The sequence below is a fragment of the Nansenia antarctica genome, assembly GCF_963989245.1.
Source record: "Nansenia antarctica genome assembly, chromosome: 9".
NCBI classification, from domain to species: Eukaryota; Metazoa; Chordata; class Actinopteri; order Argentiniformes; family Microstomatidae; genus Nansenia; species Nansenia antarctica.
The window spans coordinates 16900636-16910635 of NC_137679.1; the positions used below are offsets into that span (position 1 = coordinate 16900636).

The window sequence follows — 10000 nt, forward strand, 5'->3', positions numbered from 1 at the left end:
GAGTCCTTGAAAGAGAGAGAGAGAGAGAGAGAGAAAGAAAGAGAGAGAGAGAGAGAGAGAGAGAGAGAGAGAGAGAGAGAGAGAGAGAGAGAGAGAGAGAGAGAGAGAGAGAGAGAGAGAGAGAGAGAGAGAGAGAGAGAGAGCGAGCGAGCAAGTCAGCACACAGATTAGGGGAAGACGAGTCCAGGAGTTTGTATTTCATGGAGAGAAACTATTTGCCACAGACCAGAGAGACAGGAGTCAATATGGACATACATGGAGTGAGTGTGTTAGTACTGCCTGTATGTGTCACTGTTGGAGTAGAAACTCACCACTTGTCTGTCCCTCCTCAAACAGCACACAGGTTCCTATAGCATCTGTGAGGAGAGAGAGAGAGAGAGAGAGAGAGAGAGAGAGAGAGAGAGAGAGAGAGAGAGAGAGAGAGAGAGAGAGAGAGAGAGAGAGAGAGACTCAGTCTGTAGGTATGAACTCCACTTGTAAGCAGGCTGCATAACAACAAGTCATTGTTTCTAGTCTTAACAGTGAGAACAACTACTCTTACCTTCATACTCCCCTGCAAACACAAATCGTCCAACTTGCATCACAGGCTGCTCACTGTCAATGTCCTTTAACACAGATTTTTCAATTTATATATAGTGTTGTGAAGGCCCACAGTTTTAGAGCCAGTTTTAGTTTCCCCGAAATCAGCCCTTCTGCCCCAGTTATTTACTTTGTTATTTTCTATACTATTCATATACGTTTCGTGAAGTGTATGTATTATTCTTGTAATGTTTATGCATATGTTTGATGACGTAGTATCCGGGGTGTGTCCGTGACCCGGATGCTACGTTCGGTGGTGTATATATAAGAAACGGAAGTAGTCCGCGAGTCAGTGTGGGATGAGCATCAGAACGAGAGAGACCAAATGAGAGAGAGAGTAACGCGAAGTCAATGTAAGATGGCGGATTCAGTACGACGCACACCGTGCAGAAGCTGAGGACGCCAGGAAAGCGATTATTGAGTGTACCACTGTAGCCCGTTTAGTTGTGTTCCCGTTGGACCGCCTTGCCAGCAGCCGGCTGTTCAACGTTGGACCAAGCGAGACGCCAGCTGGACATAATCGTCGCCTCCACGAGCGGACTGCGACCGAACACTGACTCCAGCGGAGCTTCGACGCGGACCACCGGACTTGGGCCCTTCACCTCGTTGTGGACCACGAAGACGGCCCTTTCCCTCCGCGTTGCTACGTCACCCCCCCCTTTCGTCGGCTAACTTCATCGACGCACATGCCATTCAACCAGGCCTCAACGCGCACCACAGCCCTGGACTATAAGCCTGTTCAGGCCAGAGACTATCAGTGAGTGATTGAGTGTGTGTGTGGCCGGCCGGGAGGGAATGTATATTTGGGGATGGATACATCAGTCATGTATAATAAATGTGTTGTTCATATGTGATACCGTTACCGTGTGTTAGTTGTTTGTATGCTAATGCTAAGTACAAGGCTAATGCTAATGCTAGTTCCAATGCTAAATGCTAATGCTAATTACAAGGCTAATGCTAATGCTAGTTCCCATGCTACTGCTAACGATAGTAACTGCTAGTCTAACGGTTTGCTGGCGCCCCCTGCCTGTATCCTCCTATACTGCCTATTTAGCTCCATTTGTTAGATAACCAGCCCCTTCCTAAATTATACAGTCCTTTTCAGCTACTCCCTGGTTACAATTGGTCCTTCGAGCCGGATAGGTAGTGTAGTGATAGCATGGCTGAGCGCAGCCAACCAGACCAGACAGTTACCCCCCCTTCTCCGCCCCCTGAGCCAGAGCCACGACCACAGAGAGTCCCGCGGTTGCCTCCGAGGTTACAGGAGTATGAGCTTGAGCTCGAAAGCTCACTGAGTGGTAGCGAGGAGCGCACTCCACGGGATACAGTGGTCGGAGAGGCCGAGGTGTCCGCCGGCGCGCGGGTGGCTAGCACTGAGACAGCCCTCAAAGAGCACCAGCCTGAGGATGAGATGGCAGAACCGCAGGGTTTTGCCGTGGAAACGGAAGAACAGGAAGGAGAGGCCCGGTCCGACAGCGCCTGCGGGCGGAAGAGGGAGGGCCTCAGCCTTAACGATCTGCCTCCCAGTACGGCGCGCTCGAGACCTAGCTCCTGCCGCTCAGTGGCTTCCTACCGGTCCAGGGCTTCCGTGGGCAGTTCTGCCTCTGGGGCGGATAGCCTGCACTCCAGAGGGAGTAGTGCCGCGCTGTCCGAATGTATGCGCCAACAGGCCGAGATGGCGTTAGAGCGGGAGCGCCAACAGGCCGAGACGGCGTTAGAGCGGGAACGACTCCAGTTCGAGCGTGAACGCCTCCAGCGCCAGGAGGCGCTAGAACGCGAACGCCTCCAGATGAACGGAGCGGAACGCGCGGCGGAGAGACAGCGCCAGGAGGCGCTAGAACGTGAACGCTTCCAGATGGAGCGCGACCGCCTCCAGACGGAGAGGCAGATGACCGGAGCGGAACGCGAGGCGGAGAGACAGCGCCAGGAGGCGCTAGAACGTGAACGCTTCCAGATGGAGCGCGACCGCCTCCAGGCGGAGAGACAGCGCCAGGAGGCGCTAGAACGTGAACGCTTCCAGATGGAGCGCGACCGCCTCCAGATGGAGGGGGCGGAACGCGCGGCGGAGAGGCAGATGGCGAGAGAGCAACTGCACGCAGAGAAGATGGAGGAAATGATGCAGACCATGCGCGACGTGTGCATCAGCAGAACTCCGTCGGCCCGTAGCTCCAGAGCATCATCCGCACGGCCCTCTCGAGTGCCATCTCCTGAACCCCCCGCCGATGGCTCCATGACCCCCGCCATGACTGTCCAACTACAGGCCCAGCTGACCACCTGGAAGGAAGAGGACCAGGGACCCGACCGCTACGCGGCCCAGAGGGAGCCAGCGTCGCTGCCCGGGAGGGGGGCCATCCCCCAAGAGCGTAGCACACCCCTAGGTCCTCCAGTGCACCAAAATGCATGCAGGCCGGACACCCAGACCGTCACTCCAGCACCGATGATCCACTACAGGATGTTCCCCCAGGTGGAGGGACCCAAGTTCCCCTTCTTCAAGGACGAGGACAGGAGCCAGTATGTGGAGCTACGCATCTGCCTAGACACGCTCTTGGACAACTCCTGCTCAGAGTCCTACAAATATGCGATTCTCCTTCAGCATGTGAGGAACCCCAGAGCCCACAACATGGTACTGGCCCATGCCTCCGCACCGACACCTTACACCAGAGCGCTCGCTGACTTGGATGCCCGCTACGGTCGTCCCTGGAACCACGCCCTTGCTGAACTGCAAGCCCTCGAACAGCAGGCCCCCATCAAGGATGACCGGGCGCTGGATGACTTCGCGCTCCGCGTGCACACCTTGGTTGGAATGCTGAAGACGCAGGGCCCAGCTGGCGCCAGCGAGATCAACAGCACCTCCAACGTAGAGCGGCTGCTCCGCAAGATCCCACGCTTCCGGCAGGAGAGGTTCCGGCGACAGCAGCGCGTTCGTAACCCCGGGAAGTTGGGTCTGAGCATGGCTGCCTTCGCGGAGTTCCTACTGGAGGAAGTGCATGACACCAACGTAGACGCCATGGGTTACGCTGAGCCGAAGAAGGAGAGGGAGAAGGGAGACCGCTGGGACCGGCCGAGCTCGAACAGAGGACGCCCAGTAGGAGTGCTGCACACGGAGGAGGAGCCTCGGAGAGAGAGGAAAGCCCGACCTGAGGGAAAGGATTCCTCTCAACCCCCTCAAAAGGGACGGAGAGGTCCACCGCCATGTCCGTACTGCACCAGCGAGCACTGGTTCAATGAGTGCAGTGACTTCAACAACCTGAGTACCGAGGACAAGCAGAGGTGGCTCGAGGAGAACCAGAGGTGCTGGAACTGTGGGCGCGACCATCTGGCTAAGAACTGCACCTTGAGGAGAAAGTGCAATCGCTGTGAGGAGGTCCACCTCAACATTCTACACGAGGTCTCCCTCGCCAGGTCCACGGAGGGCACCAGAAGCCCTAGGTCCGGTCGCGCACCGGAAGAGGAAACCCCTGTCTACTACCTAGACCCAACCCAGAGCAGCGGCTCCAAGGTCCTACTGAAGGTGGTGAAGGTCCGACTCCACCACAACAACGCTGTGTACGACACGTACGCCGTTCTAGACGACGGGTCGGAACGGACCATCCTCCTCCAGGAGGCAGTGCGCCGGTTGGGGCTCCACGGGACTGAGGAGAAGCTGACTCTGCGCACGATACGTCGCGACCTTAAAGAGGTCACCGGGGCGAGAATCAACTTCTCTATCTCCCCGGCGGGGAGGCCGTCGGATAGACATCGGCTTCAGAATGTCTTCACCGCCGACCAGCTAGCGCTCTCCCGCTACGACTACCCCCTGGAGAGGTTACGCGCAAGATATCCCCACCTACGGCGAGTAGAACTACATCCGATAGAAGGAGCGGAGCCAACCCTTCTCATCGGCTCGGACAACGCTGCACTGATCGTGTCGCTCCGTCCTCCGCTGAGAGGACCACGAGGCTGCCCGATGGCTGTTAAGACTGCGCTTGGGTGGGCCCTCCAAGGCGCTACCGAGTGGAGAGATAGAGACGGGAGAGCTACGTCATCCCTCCATGTCCGCACCGAAGAAGTGCAGACCATCAACTGCCTTCACACCAGTGTGGACTCCATGAATGCGGCGCTGCTAGACAACGTCCAGAAGCTGTGGACGCTAGACGTTGCGCCCTACAAGAATGAGAAGCTCTACGTACGGTCAAAGGAGGACGTCTACGCCCTAGACCTCCTTAAAGCAAAGACAGTGCGTATCGAAGTCCAGGGCGTTAAGAGATACGTCACACCACTACTCCGCAGAGAACTCATGCCAGAGTTTCGAGTATCCCCTCGAACCGTCCTACAGTGTCTGACCAGCACTGAGAAGCGTATGAGGAAGGACGAGGTCCTTGCTGCTTCTTACCGAACGGAGATGAAGAAACTGACGGAGTCCGGTCTGGTGAAGAAGCTTGAGCCAGCCGAGGCGAACCGGAGTGCCGAGTCTTGGTACCTCCCGCACCACAATGTTCACCACAACGGGAAGAACCGAGTGGTCTTCAACTGTAGCTACCAGGTGGGGAAGCTCAACCTCAACCACTATCTTCTCCCTGGTCCAACCTTGACCCCAGCCCTCTTGGGAGTTCTGGTGCGCTTCCGTCAGCAGCCGATCGCAGTCAGTGGTGACATTAAGCGAATGTTTCACCAGGTCAGGATGTTGGAGGAAGACAAGCCACTCATGAGGTTTCTCTGGAGAGAGGACCCGAGCGACCCCGACCCCTCTATCTACCAGTGGGAGGTGCTACCCTTCGGGACAACCTGCAGCCCCTGCTGCGCTACCTATGCGCTACAGACTCACGCCGCGCAGGAGACGGCACCTCCTGGAGTGTTTGACGCCGTCCATAAGAGCTTTTACGTGGACAACTGCCTCCACAGTTCGAAGACAGCCACGGAAGCCCGTCAGCTAGTCCAGGACCTGCGTGCTCATCTCCAGGAGGGTGGATTTGAGATCTGCCAGTGGGCCAGCAACGACCCGCAAGTCATCAGAGACCTCCCGAAGGAGGCCACCTCGACCAGCAGCGAGGCTTGGGTCTCTCACTCACCAGATGATGCTCAGGAGATGACGCTCGGACTTATCTGGCAGTTCCAGACCGACACTCTACGCTATCGCAATAAGCCTGCCAAGCCTCAACGCGTCACGATGAGAACGATATACAGCACTCTAGCGAGCCAGTACGACCCACTGGGGTATATCGCTCCCTTCACGACGATGGCCAAGGTGCTTGTCCGGGAGCTGTGGGCTCAAGAACGAGGATGGGACGATCCTCTGCCTCGTCACCTAGAAGAGAAGTGGAAGGCCTGGGAGCAGGAACTTCCCACTCTCCAGCACATCAAGCTGCAGCGGAGCTACTTCCCTCCCTCCACGGACCTAGAGAGGAGTGTCATCACGCTACATGTATTCTGCGACGCCTCGGAGATGGCGTACGGGTCCGTGGCATACGTCAGAGCGGCAGAGCTTGGAGGTGAAGTCCACGTCTCGTTTGTCCTGGCACGTTCCCGAGTGGCGCCGAAGAAGCAACAGTCCATCCCAAGACTGGAGCTGTGTGCTGCCCTGAACGGCGCGCAACTGGGAAGGTTCCTGCTCGACGAGCTCCAGCTACCTCTGAAGAGCGTCACCATGTGGTCAGACTCCACTACCGTCCTCCAGTGGTTGAAGTCCAGCTCATGTCGGTACAAGGTGTTCGTGGGCACCCGAGTCGCAGAGATTCTGGAGTTGACTGAGGTGAACTGCTGGCGTTATGTAGACACCAAGAGGAACCCTGCTGACGTCATCACGAGAGGGGCAACTCTACAGGATCTGGCTGAGCCCCACCTGTATCACACGGGACCAGACTTCCTACAGGAGCGGGAGTCAGAGTGGCCAGCCACGCCGGCGTTAGCAGAAGACAGAGAGGACAAAGAGCTGCGTAAGACGTTGTTCTGCGGAGTCACCCAGGTCGTAGACCCTGCGACTACTCCAGGAGAGGAGTGTGAGACGCTCGAAGAGCTGCAGAAGAGGATGTTCTGCTCCAAGGCCGGTCTACCCCTAGATACTACGCTCAGCGCCGAAGATTACACCGCGGCGGAGCTCCTGGTGCTGCAGAGTGCCCAACAGGATGCCTTCTCCCGAGAGCGGGAGTGTCTCGAGAAAGGGAAGCCGATCCCCTCGGACAGTAGACTCCGCGGCTTAGCTCCAGAGCTCGACGGTGTTCTCATTCGCGTGGGTGGCAGACTGCGCCGCGCTCAAGATCTAGACCTGGACACGAAGCATCCCATCGTGCTTCCCACTAAGCATCAGGTCACCAGGTTGGTCATCAAGCACCATGATGACAAAGTGCAGCACGCGGGTGGAGAGCGTGTCTTCGCGGAGGTACGACGGAGATTCTGGATACTCCATGGACGGGAGGCGGTACGGAGATATCAAAGGTCCTGCTCGGACTGCCAGAGGTGGCGAGCCACGCCGCCGCAGCCCATGATGTCCGATCTGCCCGAGGACCGGCTGCGACTGAGACAGGCTCCGTTCCACTCTACTGGGGTCGACTGTTTCGGGCCACTCCTAGTCCGAAACCGGCGAGCCTCCGAAAAGCGGTGGGGCATCATCTACACGTGCCTGACGACGAGAGCAATGCACCTGGAAGTTCTGCACCAGCTCACAAGCGACAGCTTCCTCATGTCCTTCAAGAGGTTCACCTCCAGGCGAGGGACCCCTAAGACCCTCCGGTCGGACAGAGGCACCAACTTCGTCGGTGGTGAGGCCGAGCTGAGGGCGAGCTACGCTGCGATGACTGAGGAGGCCCGTGACCGACTCGCCTCCCAGCAAGTGAAGTTTGAGTTCAACCCCCCAAATGCTCCACACTTCGGGGGAGCCTGGGAGCGGGAGATTCGCTCAGTAAAGAACGTCCTACGTACCATTCTCGGACAGAAGGTGCCTACCGATGAGGTGCTCCAGACTGTGCTAGCAGAGATTGAGGGCATCTTGAACTCCCGGCCCCTAGGCTATACCTCCAGTGATGTAGCAGATCTGGATCCCATCACGCCTAACTTCTTGCTGATGGGGCGGCGAGACTCTGCACTGCCTCAGGTAGTCTACGACCCTGCAGAGCTCACCGGAAGAAGATGGTGGAGGCACAGCCAGGTGCTCGCGGACCAGTTCTGGAAGCAGTTCATACTGCACTACCTGCCGACCCTGCAAGTCAGGCAGAAGTGGACGAGGGAGAGAGACAACTTGTCCGAAGGTGCCGTGGTACTGGTGATCGACCAGTCCCTTCCACGCGCCGCCTGGCAGACAGGCAGAGTGACCAAGGTCCTGCCGGGTCCGGATGGAAGGGTGCGGACGGCCATCGTGGACGTTGGTGGTCGCACTTACACCCGACCTGTGGCACGCCTGATTGAGCTCCCTCAAATTAGCCAGGACACTATCACCTCCTACCTCACGCTGCTAGAGCAGCCTAGCCAGTGTGCCTTCTTAGTTAACTGAAACCGAGGGTTTCATGGGGCGGCTGTTGTGAAGGCCCACAGTTTTAGAGCCAGTTTTAGTTTCCCCGAAATCAGCCCTTCTGCCCCAGTTATTTACTTTGTTATTTTCTATACTATTCATATACGTTTCGTGAAGTGTATGTATTATTCTTGTAATGTTTATGCATATGTTTGATGACGTAGTATCCGGGGTGTGTCCGTGACCCGGATGCTACGTTCGGTGGTGTATATATAAGAAACGGAAGTAGTCCGCGAGTCAGTGTGGGATGAGCATCAGAACGAGAGAGACCAAATGAGAGAGAGAGTAACGCGAAGTCAATGTAAGATGGCGGATTCAGTACGACGCACACCGTGCAGAAGCTGAGGACGCCAGGAAAGCGATTATTGAGTGTACCACTGTAGCCCGTTTAGTTGTGTTCCCGTTGGACCGCCTTGCCAGCAGCCGGCTGTTCAACGTTGGACCAAGCGAGACGCCAGCTGGACATAATCGTCGCCTCCACGAGCGGACTGCGACCGAACACTGACTCCAGCGGAGCTTCGACGCGGACCACCGGACTTGGGCCCTTCACCTCGTTGTGGACCACGAAGACGGCCCTTTCCCTCCGCGTTGCTACGTCACCCCCCCCTTTCGTCGGCTAACTTCATCGACGCACATGCCATTCAACCAGGCCTCAACGCGCACCACAGCCCTGGACTATAAGCCTGTTCAGGCCAGAGACTATCAGTGAGTGATTGAGTGTGTGTGTGGCCGGCCGGGAGGGAATGTATATTTGGGGATAAATGTGTTGTTCATATGTGATACCGTTACCGTGTGTTAGTTGTTTGTATGCTAATGCTAAGTACAAGGCTAATGCTAATGCTAGTTCCAATGCTAAATGCTAATGCTAATTACAAGGCTAATGCTAATGCTAGTTCCCATGCTACTGCTAACGATAGTAACTGCTAGTCTAACGGTTTGCTGGCGCCCCCTGCCTGTATCCTCCTATACTGCCTATTTAGCTCCATTTGTTAGATAACCAGCCCCTTCCTAAATTATACAGTCCTTTTCAGCTACTCCCTGGTTACATATAGGATATGAAATGCTGCCGAAATGCATTGCGACATGTTTGGGTTGAATCAAAGAAAGCTGTAGCCTATTGACACTAACCGCGTGTATGACTGAGAAGAGAAGAAGGTTTTTATTCCGACTGAGAAATGAATGCCTTCTCTTCTGAGTCACTCAGTCTTCAAGACACAGAAAATATGGCTCTTATGCTCCATGTCTTAAGTGAGTGCATGAGTGCATGTCTTCAGGTTAGGTCTTAAGACGACTTAAGACATCTTGACAGACAAAATGTCTTATTTTGGTTAATTAAGACATCTTAAGACATCTCAAGACAAGGTGATGGCTGGGTATGCACGGGTATATGGCTGGTGGTATGGGGTTGTGTCATACACTGTATGTGTTCTAAATACTGCAAGCACACACAGGCAACTGACTCACTCACCAGGATCTTGCAGGTGCCCTGACACTTGGTCAGAAAGTCAGAGTTGATGATCCCGGAGAGCTCCACCACGACTAGCTGCTCCTGAACACAGACAGAGAGGGTGAGGGGAGAATCGTGACGTTAGGTTCTATCTCCATTTTTGTCAAAATTGAGTTTTTTTTTACATAATCTGATCCATTAGGTGTTTATTAATGCCTGTGTGGTGTTATTCTTAAAATGTTGACATTTTTGAGTTAGTAATTCATAAAATACAAAGGTTCCATCTCACAGAACATAATGGAATGTAAAAACGTTGACGCTCAATATCTCTGAACTACCCTAAACGGAGATAGAACCTGATAATTCTAAGCTCACGTAACGGTATGTGCTGTTTTATTATAGCATCCATTAGAGAGGCCTCTGGAGCACTCGGGGTGTCAGTCTTACCTGCTCTTCCCATTCATCTTCCATATTTACGATTCAGAAGTGGACAG

General features: G+C 55.2%; 1 protein-coding gene across 1 annotated transcript in view; it reads right to left on the bottom strand.

Moving 5' to 3' along the window:
- The window catches only part of gtf3c6 (general transcription factor IIIC, polypeptide 6, alpha), a 14312-nt gene that overhangs the window by 4156 nt on the left and 156 nt on the right, over positions 1–10000 (bottom strand). Inside the window, exons 1-4 of the mRNA XM_080539560.1 lie at positions 9954–10000; positions 9528–9608; positions 542–605; positions 312–356 (exon numbers count right to left, since the gene is read on the bottom strand). The exon at positions 9954–10000 is cut by the window's right edge and continues 156 nt beyond it. Coding sequence (XP_080395686.1) covers positions 312–356; positions 542–605; positions 9528–9608; positions 9954–9977 — 214 coding nt within the window. The 5' untranslated portion in view covers positions 9978–10000. The remainder of the gene's footprint in view (positions 1–311; positions 357–541; positions 606–9527; positions 9609–9953) is intronic.